The sequence below is a fragment of the Octopus sinensis genome, linkage group LG2 (assembly GCF_006345805.1).
Source record: "Octopus sinensis linkage group LG2, ASM634580v1, whole genome shotgun sequence".
NCBI classification, from domain to species: Eukaryota; Metazoa; Mollusca; class Cephalopoda; order Octopoda; family Octopodidae; genus Octopus; species Octopus sinensis.
In genome coordinates, this window is record NC_042998.1 from 70,487,014 (window position 1) to 70,503,460 (window position 16,447).

Genomic DNA, 16,447 nt, shown 5'->3' on the forward strand with positions numbered 1-16,447 from the left:
ATAGAAAATATAAAAAAATATAAAAAATACAAAAAATTATAAAATTGGAGGAAAAACCTTACATTGAATAAAATACATATTGACCTTAATGAAGGAAATATAATTAATACATGGAAATTGAAATGCATTAAAAATATGCATTAAAAATATAACACAGCAATACATATTCATATTAAAGTATACATATATATCAACATACACAGAATAGATGCGTGCGAACCCCATACATATACAGACGTATAAATATAAAGCTGAAATATTACTCTACCACTGGTATTTGAGTAATCTTTTTTCCACCTTGTTTCACATTTATGTGTTTACTCCGGTATATATATATATATATATATATATGACAGGTTGCTTTCAGTTTCCATCTACCAAATTCACTCACAAGGGGATTGGTTGACCTGAGGCTATAGTAGAAGACACTTGCACTAGGTGCCACACAGTGGGACTGAACCCAGAATCATGTGATTGGGAAGCAAGCTTCTTACCACACAGCTACATATGCACCTACACACACACACACACATTATGTGTATGTCTTTATGTCTGTGTTTGTTCCCCATCACTGCTTGGCTATTGGTGTTGGTGTGTTTATGTCCCTCTAACTTTGTGGCCTGACAAAAGAGCCAGGTAGGATAAGAACAAGGCTAAAAAGAAACAAAAAAGCCCCCAAAAAACCCAAATAAAACTAAAATGTACTGGGGTTGATTCTTTCACCTAAAATTCCTCAAGGCAACGGTCCCAACATTGCCACTTTGTAATGACTGAAACAAGTAAAAGATATATACGTATATATATATATATATATATATATATATATATATATATATATATATATATATATATATATATATATATATATGTATGTAGATATGTATGATAACATGTTTTGTGTGTGTGTGTGCACATGTGTTTTGATAAATCAGATATTTATAATTAATAAATTTCATTCACTCTTTCAAAGCCTAAAAGATTAACAATTTTTTTCTTATTATTTTAATTGGTAAATTGAAAAATAAAGGCAACATTAATCCACAATGGCAATTATAACAGAGAACTATATTTGTGTCAATGATTCCATTTCAGAGTGATATTATTCACATTCAAAAATGTGTGTGAAGCGATTGCAGCTAGATAAGGTGAGAGGTGAAGGGTTTAAGTGAATAAAGTTACATAGAATACTTCATTCTCTCACACTAAATGCCAGGCAGTAATTCATCAGAAATTACAAATTCTAATTTCATTTAGGGTTGACTCAGAGAGAGAGGGGGGGGAGAAGGCAAAGCAATGATTTCTACAGAAAAAGGAATCTAGAATTTGGAATTTCAGTCAGTTTAAAAATTATTCAGCAAATAGCATCTTTTAATCCATCCTACTTCCATTAGAGATTAAGAGTTGATCTCTGTGACAAATAGAGTCTTTCAGTTCTTGTGAAGCTATCAATCTTGGTTTGTGATTTCAAATCACACTCACTCACCATAAAATGCTTCATGTATTTAGGAAGGCCTTTTCTCTCTCTCTTTTTTTATTATTTTTTTTACTTTTAAATTGCACATTTAGTTTTACTTTATTTTATTTTATTCAGTGTTTTTTTTCTTGATTTTGCAAAACAAAATGGAAAAAAAAAAAAGGGTTCGTTTTTTTTTTGTCTTTTTAGGAGGCAGTTAGGGGTGCAAACTAACAAATAACATTAAAACCCCATAATATGTCCCCCCACCCTGCATTAAATCCTCTCTCAATGTAAAGCAGTCAGCATCAACAGTACCTCATATGTGTTAGCGTCACTATTTCTAAACATCTCCCCATCTAAACCTCACTAAAATACAATCAATGGAATCCTTCGCTCTGTGAAGTTGAGGAATCTCTTCACAAGAATTCTCTCTTCCAAACTGGAGTCTATTGACTCTGATTTAGAATGCTGGATTTTCTTGTCTATTGTTGTTGTAGCAGCTGTGTTTCCAGTGTTTCCCTTTTTATTAATTACTTTTGTATTTCGTTTTTGTTTTGTACTTATATGTATTTGCTTGTTTTGTAAATTCTTCTCTTGTGTAATGATGCCAATCCATTGAAGACACATCGTAACTGCTGTTGTTTTGGTTATTGTTGTAGTTGTTGTTGTTTTTGGTTGTTGTTGCTGTTGTTGTTGTTGTACACAGTTGTGATTTACAACAGCAACAGCTGCAGCTACAGCAACAGCATCAACAGCAACAAGTACAGCATCAACAGTAAACAGAAAAGCAACAGAAACCACCACTCCACTACTACCGCCACTACATCAATATCACCAACATGTACAACAGTTTTACAACTACAATGGTAGCTGTGCACAACTATAACAACAAAACAGCAAGTTACATACCACCACCACCACCTCCACCACAACACATCATCATCATCTACAACACCACCACCACAACAACAACAACACATACCATCGCCATCACCATAACGACCACAACACACACACTCTCACCATCACAACAGCTAAAATACACATTCCTGCCACCATGAACCACAACAACGACAACAACAATAGTAACAAGAAGAAGATATCGCTCAATAAAAATCAAGTGCAGATATAAAGATGTTTATGTTTGATGCCTTTTTCCACTTGACTTGTTTAAATGACAGCTGAAGAAGAAACAAACAAACAAACAAAAAAAAAAAAACCCAACAAAACAAAAACAAAGAAACAAACTCAATTTGAAAAATACAGTTACCATATCAAATTCCAGTGATCTTTCTACAGTATCCTTTACTTTCTCTTCAATAGAATACACATTGGATCTCTTCCCTACTCTTCCCTTAAAAAACAAAAAACAAAAAATAAAAAAACTGATTTTCAAAAGCACAGTTACCATATCAAATCCCAGTTAGCCAATTAGATATCTATAGAATTCCATACCTCTTCTTCAGCAAAATCCACATTGGATACAAAAATAAAATAAAATAAAGTTAAATTTCATAATAATAGCTACTATGTCAGATTCCAGTGTTATTTCTGCTGTCTCTTCAATAAAATCTACATTGGATGCTCCACCCCCTCCAACAAAAATACAAAAAAACAAAAAAAGGAAAAAAACAACTGATTTTAAAGCATGGTTACCATATGAGATTCCACTTAGATATCTTCAATGTTCTGCACATTTTCTTCATTAAAATTCATTAGATTTCAAAAGAATAATTACGATGTCTGATCCCAATGCTTTCACTCAAGTATGCCTTAATTTCCCCTTCAATAAAATCCATATTGGATCCCAAAAAGCTAGATTTCAAAAGCATACCTACATGTCATATTCTTGTGTTCTCTTGATAATATTCCTAACTGTCTCTTCAATAAAATCTACATTAGATATTTTCCACCACCAAGAAAAAAAATCAAACACACAAAAAACAAAACAAGACCTGTTTTAGAAAGCTCAGTTACCATATCAGATTCCACTTAGATATCTACAATATTCAGCACTTTTTCTCCAATAAAATCCATCAGATTTCAAAAGAATAACTAGCATGTTAGATCCTAGTACTCTCTCTAGAGTATTCCTTACATCTCTTCAATAAAGACCATATTGGATCCAGAAAAGGTAGATTTCCAAAGCACACTTATATGTTGGATTCCACTCTCTCTCTCTCTCTCTCTCTCTCTCTCTCTCTCTCTCTCTCTCTCCTGTCTCTCAAGCTACTGCACTCCCTATTGTTTCTTTAATTCTGCCCCCCCCCACCACCACTTAATGAAAACAACTGATTTTCAAAAGTATACTTTACTTTACCAGATTCTACTTTGATATCTTCAGTTATCAGTTGTTTTTCTCTAGTAATACCTGTTAGATATCAAAAGACTAACTAACATGTCTCTTACTTTCCCATCAATATGATTCACATTGAATCAAAAGAAAAGAAAAAAAACCTAACCTAGATTTCAAAAGTACATCTACCAAATCAGATTCCAGTGGTCTCTCTGTGTCTGTCTGTCTCTGTCTCTCTCTCTTTCTCTCCTTAGTATTTCTTGCATTTTCTTTAATAAAATTCATATTGGATCCAAACAAGCTAGATTTCAAAAGCATACCAACATGTCAGTCTCTATTGCTCTCTCTCTCTCTATCTCTCTTTTCAATCACATTGAATAAAAAAAAAATGGATTTCTAAAGTACACCCATGGTGTCAGATTCCACTTCACTCTCTCTCTCTTTCTCTCTCTCTCTCTCTCCAATTCCTTTCTTTTCAATAAAATCTACACTGGATCCCAAAAAAAAGAAGAGAGATTTCAAAAGCACATCCACCACATTAAATTCCAGTATTCTTTCTACAGTTATTCCTTACTTTCTCTCCAATGTCATTCACATTGGATCCTAAAAAAAAGTTTTGATTTCAAAAGCACAAAGTCAGAATCCACTGACTTTTCTACAGTTTCTCCTTACTTTCTCTTTAATAAAATCCACATCGGATGAAAAAAAAAAAAAAAATAAAAATAAAGATGCCAGATTTCAAAAGCCACATCAGATTCCAGTGATGATTCTACAATATTCTTTACTTTCTCTTCCATAAAATCCATATCGGATACAAAAGTTTTTTTAAAAGATTACAATACTGCCTGTTCTATCAATGTTAGAAGCTGTATTTTACAGTAGAGTGGTGTGTGTGTGAGAGAGAGATTGTTACACTTGCTCTCCACCTTCCTTTCATTACTGCTTACTTCTCATTACATAATTTATTTCTCCCCACCCCATGGGCCTCCACCACTATAATCATTAATGCCACCACCATCACAACTACAAATACCACTGCCATACTGCCTTCATCGCAATAATATTACCCCCTCCATTGTAATATTAGCACCCATACTATTACAACCACCACTATCATACTTCTGCCAGCACTATATTACCTACACTGCCATGCTACCCTAGCACCAACACGTTTACCACTACCATACTATAGCACTAACACCACCACTGCCATCATTACTACCACCACCACCATCACCACCAACATCATCATCGTCACCACCACAGCTAGTCAGCTCACCACATTCACAGCTGAATCAGCTTCTAAATCTGTCTTTTGTCTTATTCTCTATATTTCTCTTCATCTCTCTCTAATTCCTCTCTCTCCTCCTCTATTTCTCTCTACCTTCTGTTATACCTTTCTCTCTTTCTCCTCCTCTCTCCTTCCCCATCCCTTCCTTTCCCTCTCTCTTTCATCATAATCTCTTTTCATAATATTTCAATCCAAGGAATGTTGTGAATATTTCAATTTTGTTCTTATTTGTTTCACATGCTTATTTATTGTTGTAGTTGCTGTTGTTGCTCTCCCTCCCCCCTCTCTCTCTCCTTCCATTGCAGACAGAAAGAAGGGCACCCCCTCCCACCCAAAATAAATGAAAGAGGAAATGAAATAATAAAATATAAATTAAATATTTCAATGGTTATGGCTTTGTGGTATATGTGTGTATACTACACATACATATACGATTTTATATACATACATGGGTGCAGGTGTGGCTGTGTGGTAAGTAGCTCGCTTACTGTGCATGCGTGAGTTGCTGTTGTTTTTGCACTGAATACTGTCAAGACGTGCTTCCACAGTGGTCTTGAAGTGAAGAACATTGAAGGTGCAACTATAAGGTAAGACATTTGTTTTGGGGGGATTCAGTGGGGGTTTGTGCCTACTGAGTTCCGAGGCATTTGTCTGCCTGTAGTTGCACTGTCTCACTTAATTGTGAGAATTGTTGTTTTTGGGGCATGTCTTGCCTCCAAAAATAGTGGAATCTTTTTCACCAATTTTTGGTGAAATTTGTGGAAGCTGTGTTCTGGTTGCTGTATTCCTGTTGCTATTGGGAGTACCAGCTGGCCTGGAGTACCTAGTGGCCGTAAAATTTGTGTCTGCTGTGTTCTTGAACTGTTTTTCTTTGAACAGTTTTCTTTCCTTCTTCCTTCGTTTTTGTAACTTTCTTTGTACTTTTTTCTTCCAAGAACATGGCAAAGAAACAAGACACTGTGTTGGAGTGGGAAATTGCCCCACCCAAACAGTGGTTAAAAAGTCTTGAGGAGAGGATGGTGGTGCTGCGAACGTACTCTAAGTCGCTTGACATCATCACCCCCTTGAAAAAGATTGATATTGAGAAAGAGTATTGGAAAGAGTTGGCAGAATACATGCCAACTATAAAATTTATTTCCAGGGGTGTCAAATCCACGATGGTGTGGTTGTTATTTGACACCCCTGAAGAGGCTTGCAATTTTGCAAGTCAGCCCTTAGAGGGCAAAGAAATATTGTTTCTTCCCACATATTGTGGGAAGAAGTTGACAAGGGTTTGGGATAGAACCTGAGTGGATAGAAGACACTATCCACCGGGGTCTGAGTGGCAGCAGAGCCACACTCCTCAATGTCAAAATTTTGGGTGGGGTCAAAAGCAGTTTTGACCCTGTGAACCCAATCAGCCAAGAACCTGGTTTTTCCAGATTTTTTGAAAATGGCTGGTTCTAGGTATCCGGTGATTCTTGAGGGACGCCCCCCCCCACACACACACACACCAAGTGTCACCTGTACCTGGAGCCAGGTCACATTAAAAAAAAACTGTTCCTAGGACCAAGGTAAGGTCCTGGAACGGTTAGTGATGGAAGAACCCCCACCTCTTCCTTCGGAGGGAGAGATAGAGGCAGTGAAGACCCCCCCCCCGCAAAAAAAAGGAAAAAAAGGAAGAAGGTGGGCAACAACGGTTGCCTACCAAAGGACCCCAAGGCTGCGGGAGGGCGGGAAGATCCTCCAGTTAAAGCGGAGGAACCACACTCTCCTGAAGCAAAGGGGAGAAAAAAGAAGAAAAACAGGACAGTGCTGGCGGTTAATACACTGCCAGCATGTTCCAAAGCTGGCAACTCGAGTGAAATAAGGAAGCTTGTTTCCCAACCACAATGTTCTGGGTTCAGTCCCACTGCATGGCACCTTGGGCAAGTGTCTTCTATATAGCCTCAAGCCAACCAAAACCATGTGAGTGGATTTGGTAGACGGAAACTGAAAAGAAGCACATCATATATGTGTGTGTGTGTGTGTGTGTATATATATATATATATATAAAATTAGAGAATGGAGAAACATACTTAAATCAATAAAACATCAACTATCAGATGATACCCAATCAATACTTTAATACACCATTACATATCTAGCAGTATATTGGATATATATTATCCCATGGTGGGTTGAATTTTCAACCCCTATCTCATTTTATAATATATATATATATATATATATATATATACTTATTTCTACCCTGCCCACCTCCACTACTATAATCATTAATGCCTGTCATATATATATATATGTGTGTGTGTGTGTGTGTGTGACCACCACTTGACAACTGGTGTTGGTTTGTTCTTGTCCCCATAACTTAGTGGTTTGGCAAAAGAGACTGATAGAATAAGTTCAAGGCTTTTTTTAAAAAAAAGTCTTGGGGTCAAATTGTTTCACTGAGACCCTTCAAGGTGGTGCTCCAGTGATAAATCAAACTTAAAATTTCATCTTAATGGAACTATCTTGCATTACAATTTCATAAAATATTTTTCACCATGCAAACTACTTTTAGTTTCCTAGGACTCTTCTGGACAGTAAGTTGCCAGAGTCGTTAGAATGTAGGACAGAATACCTTGTATTTTTTGTGTGTTTCTGTGCTCTGAGTTCAAAACCCACTAAGGTCAATATTACCTTTCATTCTTCTTTCAGGTGGGTGAGTGGAGGAACCGATAAAAACACTATCAGTCCAGAGTGGTGAATTTGTATAATTGTTACCAGCCTCGCCTGGCCCCTGTGCCGGTGGCACGTAAAAAGCACCATCCGTTCGTGGCCGTTGCCAGCCTCACCTGGCCCCCGTGCCGGTGGCACGTAAAAAGCACCATCCATCCGTGGCCATTTGCCAGCTCTGTCTGGCACCTGTGCGGGTGGCACGTAAAAAGCACCCACTACACTCACAGAGTGGTTGGCATTAGGAAGGGCATCCAGCCGTAGAAACACTGCCAGATCAGACTGGGCCTGATGCAGCCTTCTGGCTTCACAGACCCCAGTTGAACCGTCCAACCCATGCTAGCATGGAAAGCGGACACTAAACAATGATGATGATAATGATGATGATGTTACAGTGTTGAACACAATATCTTGTAGCATCCCCTGAGGCTCTATATTTCTCAGTGCAAATTCTGCCCTGTCACAAGAAAGAAAGAAAAAAAAAAAACTCACAAAAAAACAGTGATAGTTCTGCTAGGAGTTGTGACCAACAAATAGTATCAGTTATTTGGAATTGGAAAACAACCAATAGAAATATAGCTTCCTTGGTTTGATCAGAAGTTTGATCCCTCCCTTACCACCACCATCACTTTACTGTTTATTTTTTGGCATCTTTTACTTGTTTTAGTCACTGGACTGTGGCCAAGATGGAGCCTCAATAGGTTTAGTCAAACAAATCAACTCCACTACCTGGTTTCTTAAGTCAAGTACATATTCTATTGGTCTCACTGGCCAACCACTTAGGTTATGGGAATATAAACCAACTAACTCCAGTTGTCAAATGGTTGTGGGGATGGGGAACAAACACAGACACACACACATACATGTGTGTGTGTGTATATATATATATATATGTATGCATGTATGTATATATATGTATATATATATGTATGTATATATATGTATGTATATATATGTAAATAGGTGCAGGAGTGGCTGTGTGGTAAGTAGCTTGCTTACCAACCACATGGTTCCGGGTTCAGTCCCACTGCATGGCATCTTGGGCAAGTGTCTTCTGCTATAGCCTCAGGCCGACCAATGCCCTGTGAGTGGATTTGGTAGACGGAAACTGAAAGAAGCCTGTCGTATATATGTATATATATATATAAATATGTGTGTGTGTGTATATATGTTTGTGTGTCTGTGTTTGTCCCTCTAGCATTGCTTGACAACCGATGCTGGTGTGTTTACGTCCCCGTCACTTAGCGGTTCGGTAAAAGAGACCGATAGAATAAGTACTGGGCTTACAAAGAATAAGTCCCGGGATCTATTTGCTCGACTAAAGGCGGTGCTCCAGCATGGCCGCAGTCAAATGACTGAAACAAGTAAAAGAGTAAAAAAGAGAGTATGTGTATATCATCATCATCATCATCATCATCATTTAGCGTCCGTTTTCCATGCTAGCATGGGTTGGACGGTTCAACTGGGGTCTGGGGAGCCCGAAGGCTGCACCAGGCCAGTCAGATCTGGCAGTGTTTCTACAGCTGGATGCCCTTCCTAACGCCAACCACTCCGAGAGTGTAGTGGGTGATTTTATGTGCCACCGACACAGGTGCCAGACGAGGCTGGCGAACGGCCACGCTCGGATGGTGTTTTTATGTGCCACCGACACAGGTGCCAGACGAGGCTGGCAGACGGCCACGCTCGGATGGTGTTTTTATGTGCCACCGACACAGGTGCCAGATGAGGCTGGCAGGTGCCAGACGAGGCTGGCAGACGGCCACGCTCGGATGGTGTTTTTATGTGCCACCGACACAGGGCCAGATGAGGCTGGCGGACGGCCACGATCGGATGGTGTTTGTTACGTCCCCAAAGCACGGAGGCCAGTCTACGCGGTACTGGCTATGGCCACGTTCGGATGATTTTCTTGTGTGCCACCGGCACTGGTACCACAAAGATACAAATTCCATTTATGTTCATCTATTTTGATTTGTTTTGATTTGATTTGATTTTCACTAGCCTCAACAGGTCTTCACAAGTGTCACTTGCCTCAACAGGTCTTCACAAGTGTCACAAGAAGGAAGGTATGCACAGGTGGACTGTCTACGTCGCCGGGTCTTCGGATGGTGTCTTTATGTGCCACCGACACAGGTGCCAGATGTGGCTGGCGAACGGCCACGATCGGATGGTTTTCTTGTGTGCCACCGGTACTGGAACCACAAAGATACAAATTCCATTGATGTTCATATTTTGATTTGGTTTGATTTTCACTTGCCTCAACAGGTCTTCACAAGTGTCACGCGTGTCACACACTTGCCTCAACAGGTCTCCACAAGTGTCACACACTTGCCTCTGCCTCAACAGGTCTTCACAAGTGTCACACACTTGCCTCTGCCTCAACAGGTCTTCACAAGTGTCATAAGAGGGAAGGTATGCACAGGTGGACTGACTACGTCGCCGGGTCTTTGGATGGTGTTTTTATGTGCCACCGACACAGGTGCCAGGTGAGGCTGGCGAACGGCCACGATCAGATGGTGTTTGTTGTGCCCACAGCACGGAGGCCAGTCGATGCGGTACCAGCTACGGCCACTTCGGATGGTTTTCTTGTGTGCCACCGGTACTGGAACCACAAAGATACAAATTCCATTGATATTCATCTATTTTGATTTGGTTTGATTTTCACTTGCCTCAACAGGTCTTCACAAGTGTCACACACTTGCCTCAACAGGTCTTCACAAGTGTCACAAGAAGGAAGGTATGCACAGGTGGACTGTCTACGTCGCCGGGTCTTCGGATGGTGTCTTTATGTGCCACCGACACAGGTGCCAGATGTGGCTGGCGAACGGCCACGATCGGATGGTTTTCTTGTGTGCCACCGGTACTGGAACCACAAAGATACAAATTCCATTGATGTTCATCTATTTTGATTTGGTTTGATTTTCACTTGCCTCAACAGGTCTTCACAAGTGTCACGCGTGTCACACACTTGCCTCAACAGGTCTCCACAAGTGTCACAAGTGTCATATATATATATATATATATATATATATATATAATATATATATATATATTATGTATGTATGTATGTATGTATGTATGTATGTATGTATATATGGTATGTATGTATGTATGTATGTATATATGTATGTATGGTATATGTATGTATGTATGTATATATGTATGTATGTATATTTATGTATATATATATATATGTATGTATATATATGTATGTATGTATATGTATGTATGTATATATATATATATATGTATGTATATATATATATGTATGTATATATATATATGTGTGTGTATGTATGTATATATATGGTGGGCCCCTGCAGTTTCCAAGTACGAAATTCACTTGCAAAGCATTTGTTGCCCTGGGGTTATTGTAGAAGACACTTGCCGAAGGTGCTGTGCTGTGGAACCGAACCCCAAAATCTTATGATTACAAAGCAAGCTTCTTAACAACACGGCCATACCTGTGTCTGTATTCTTTAATTGAATTTTAATTTCCACATGTTGCAGGTGACCCGAATGCCTATGAAATCACAATGAATGATGATGACCGAATAGCGTTAATGGTAATGGTGAAAGAAGGCAAAATAACCACAGAACATGCTCTAGAAGTGGTAAGTACACTGCTGTTTCTCTCTCTATTTTCATCATTTCTTTACATCTATCTCACCTGCAATTTACCATATTTAGTTCGTTTTTCTTTTCCTTTTTGTTTTGCTGGTTTGTTTGAGGAAAAAAAATTGGGATATAAATGGGTGTGGTTTAAGGAACAGCACAAACCAATAGGCAAGAGTAGGAGGCAGAAAAATAACAACTATAGGGAGAGAGAAAAAAAAGCTTACCAAAAAACCTCACAAAAAAAAAGTTTAGAACATTGCTGTAGAATTGTTGCAGCAAAAAGGAACAGAAAGCTGATGAACCAGCCATAGATGTTTAATATGCTTTTTTACTCTTTTTTCTTTTGATGTACCGACACTTGTATGATTTGAGCTTATATTACAGTTACGATATTGAAGTAAGATCTAATTGATTTGAGAGTAATTCTTCTAGCAGTGATTTTATTCATTCTATTAATTATATATAATTATCTATCTATCTATCTTCTATCTATCTATCTATCTTTCTATCTATCTATCTATCTATCTATTTATCAATCTATTTATAGCATATGCATACTAATTTTACATACATTTATATTTTACAAAGAAACACGCACACACACTCAAATGTGTGTGTTTCAGTACATTATATATTTGTATAATTATATACATGTGTGTGTTTGTGTGTTAGTGTGGGTATATATGTATATATATATATATATATATATATATATATACACACATACGTATATATATATATATATATACACACATACATCTATATATTTATATATGCCTGCATCCAGATATGTGTAAATACATATATATTTACATATATGTATATCTCTTTCTCGCTGTTGATCTATGTGTGTGTGTGTGTATGTGTATATATATATATATATATTCACTTTGTTATATACATATATATATAAGAACCTACTGTGGTCAAGGCTGCATGGTGTTTGATTGTAAATAAATAAAATAAAAAATACACATTGTGTACAGGACATAACCAATGAGTGAAAAATATGTAAACACATGAGAGCAAAGTTGGAGACAAAATACCAAAAGAAGATAACTCCTCATCAGTTGTCAGACTGTTTATTACTCCTATTTCGTGCTTTTAATGACAATATAGAGAAACTTCATAAGACAGCAGCATCCAGAAATTTTTAAAATATAAAATTCATGGAGAGTTAGATCTTTGAATGAACAAACAATGACAGAGTGAATGTACAGAGTAAACAATCAAGGAAGATAAATATTAAGGGCTGTTAGGCCATGATGAATTGTAATGGGTAATACGTGGGAGAAATCTTTTCAAGGAAATAGAATAATTAGAGGAGAAGAAAAAGAATAATTAGAAAAGAAGAAAATAGTAGAAGAAAATAGTTGGGAGCCGAGGAAAATGACATCCAACTTGGTGAGCTGCTAGTCCAGAAAAGACAGGGGCAAGAGAAATGGCCTGTAGCCACGTGTGAGGCCGGGGGGGGGGGGGGCAAGAGAGAGGATGAGGGAAAGAAACAAAAAGAGTGAGGAGAAGGGAGAAGGAAGAACAAATAGTAGGGAATGGAAAAAAGACAGATAGGGGAAGCAAAGCCGGTTATAGTGGGATAGAGAGAAAGAAACAAAATGGTGTGTAGTCACAGAAATTATATATAGATGTAGAAACTTATTATGGTCAAGGCTGTGCGGCGTTTGATTATTAATTAATATAATGAAAAACACACATTGTGTACAGGACATCACCAGTGAGTGAAAAATATGTAAACACACAAGAGATAAGTACAGGACAAAACACAAAAAAAAACATACACAATAAGTACAGCACATCACAAACAAGTAAAAAATACATATTATATGTGTGTGTGTGTGTGTGAAAATTAAGGCTATCATTGGTTACATGTTAAGAAAAATAGGAAAATATCCCAATGCCTAAACAATTTTTCAAGTCAATCACATGGAGAAAGGTGTTCACCTCCATTTTGGAAAACAGTCTTGTTTAGTTCACAAGGATTCTCATAAATTCACGTGAATAAAACAATGGATCAAGGAACGTTACACTTGGGTGGCAACTTTGGGATGTTTGTCCCCCTTGGATTTGTCATTTGGGCAAATAGACATAGGTTCCAACCACCCACAAGCAGTAATTAAACAAATGGTTAACAACATTAGCAGGTGCATCTCCAATTTATCTGCTAACAAAGACACTTTTGAAAAAGCCACCCCATATTATAATGCAGCATTAGAAAGGTCCAACTTCAAGAATAGCATATACTACATTGAACCAAATATAAATAGACCAAGAAGACGCAGACAGAGGAAAATCTTATAGTTCAACCCAGCTTATAACATGAATGTAGCTACTAACATAGAAAATTGTTAAAACTAATAGATGGCCACTTTCCACATTCACACAAATACCACAAGATCCTCAACAGAAATACTGTTAAAGTTAGCTATAGTTACCTCCCCAATATAGGGTCAATAATACTCAATCACAATAAACATTAAACATACCAGAAACACCTCTGAAAGACAATGCAACTGTAGATCCCTGGACTGCTGCCCTCTAAACAACAGCTGCTTCAAGGTTACAAAGGAGGGGTGACAATAAAGGGGGGAAGGAGAAGGTGGATAGAAGAGAAGAGAGAAAGAGAGTAGGAGTGAAAAGAAGTAGGAGTCGGAGCAAGAGAGAGGTGGGTGGGAGAAAGTAAGTGTGAGGAGGAGAGAGGTGAGGAGAGGAGGTTAGATAAAGAGGGGAGGAGAGTTGAGCCCATGTGGGACAAAGGAGCAAAGAGAGAAGATTAATCCCTGTTCATAGTGCAAACGGGGTCTGGATGGCCCCTGTGCAAGGACAATCTGAACACAGACAGGTGTTGCAAAGAGTGACCAGTAGCACAGAAATGGTGCGAGACCGGGGTGTCATTGCCGAATCGGATATCTTGGAGGTGTTCCACGATCTGGTCAACTTGTCTGCTAAGCGGTGTCCCATTTGCCCAATGTATGGAGAAGGGCAGAGCGATCAGGAGATGCAGTAGACGACATTGGTAGAAGTGCAGGTGAAGGAGTCGGTGTTGTAATAGGGTTGATGAAGGGTGCTGGTGAGGCGGGTGGTGTTGGAGAGGTAAGGGCAAGTGCAGTAGCATGAGCAGGAGCAGGGGAATGAGCCAGGTTAGGAGGTTGGGTTAGGGAAGAAGCAGTGGACCAAGTGGTCTTGTAGGTTGTGGGCTCGTTTGAAGGAGGGGAGGGGTCGGTTAGGGAAGATGTGTGATGTGGAGGGGTCGAACTGGAGTCCCCAGAAGGCTCGATATATATCTATATCTATATATATATATATATAATAAAACTGTAGTGTGTATCTGTTCTGCTATGTATCTACAACACCGTTGGAGTATTATCTACTGTATGGTGTATGAATTGTACTATATGCCTACTATGTAATATAGTACTATACTATGTATCTGATGTATCATGTAGTATGTATGTACTGTACTATGTATATGCTGTGCTGTATTTTATACTACTGTGCAGTAGTACAAAATATAGTATAGAAATTGCAGATGCAATAGTACACTGTAATAGAAAGGTTGTATATAGAGATTATAAACATAATGGTTGTATAGTAATAATATAGAAGTATGTAGAGATTGTAAACACAGTAGTACAGTGCTAATAGTATGGTAGTTTGTAGACATTGTAGAATCTGCTGTCTGCTGCTGTTGCTGTCTTGAAAGAGACCATGTGGCAGCAGACATGCTGGAATGGTTCAACAAAGAAAATAAATCAAACCATTCATCTTTAGACAACTAAAATAAAAATCTGTGCAAAGAAAATCAATGAAGGTCAGCCAAAAATAACAGCAGGAATAGTCTGACCTCATAGCCTCATGACATTATGACCTCATGACCTCATGACTTCTGAAGTGCCTTTTAGTGATTGCAGTCGAACCATTTAAAACATTGATGAAACATGTTTTCGCATGTGGAGGTTTTCATACGCATGCATACAGACACGTATATAAACACATACACACTTGTAAACAAACATGTAAATAATATATACACAAACATGTGAACACCTGCTAATACTCTCGTATAGATACACACATACACATATGCACAGGCAAACACACATTATTGTGTCTATATGCTGTAATACACAGGCATTCAGGCACATATATACTCATATATATAGATATATATACACATGCATGGTGATACACACATCTGTTGACACTGATACGTATAGGCAGACAGGCACATACCCCTACTAACATATATAGACACAAAAACGTTTGTGTACACCAACACATAAACACACACAATCATAAATACATGTGCATATTAAGACACATACACATATGTATATATATACTTACAGATACACCCCCAGCAATACATTTTAGAACACTCATACAAGAAATATATGCACATGCAAACTAGCACATGTGTTTTCACACGGCTATGCAAATTCACACTCACACACACAAACACACGCGCACACACACGTGTATATACATACAAACATACTTGCAGACAGATAGATAGATGCTAAGCAACCATCACACATACACACACACACACACATTAATACATTAGCCATTAATACATAATCAAATCAAAATAGACAAAATAGATGAACATCAATGGAATTTGTATCTTGTGGTACCAGTGCCTGTGGCACACAAGAAATCCATCAGTGCTGTAGTCAGTGCGGTGGGCACATGACAAACACCATCCGATCGTGGCCGTTCGCCAGCCTCATCTAGCACCTGTGTCGGTGGCACATAAAAACACCATCCGAAGACCCGGCAAGACTAGTCAGGCCATAACCCATGGCCCCTACCTGGGACGTAGTCAGTCCACCTGTGCATACCTTCCTTCTTGTGACACTTGTGAAGACCTGTTGAGGCAAGTGAAAATCAAAACAAATCAAAATAGATGAACATCAAATGGAATTTGTATCTTTGTGGTACCAGTGCCGGTGGCACGTGGCACATAAGAAAACCATCCGAACGTGGCCGTAGCCAGTACCGCATCGACTGGCCTCCGTGCTGTGGGCACGTAACAAGCACCATCCGATCGTGGCCGTTTGCCAGCCTCATCTGG

General features: G+C 38.5%; 1 protein-coding gene across 5 annotated transcripts in view; it reads left to right on the forward strand.

Moving 5' to 3' along the window:
- The window catches only part of LOC115232652 (SAM and SH3 domain-containing protein 1), a 382,483-nt gene that overhangs the window by 311,574 nt on the left and 54,462 nt on the right, over positions 1–16,447 (forward strand). For all 5 annotated transcript variants that reach the window (XM_029802657.2, XM_029802662.2, XM_029802660.2 and 2 more), the window contains one exon: positions 11,248–11,351. In XM_029802657.2, coding sequence (XP_029658517.1) covers positions 11,248–11,351 — 104 coding nt within the window. The remainder of the gene's footprint in view (positions 1–11,247; positions 11,352–16,447) is intronic.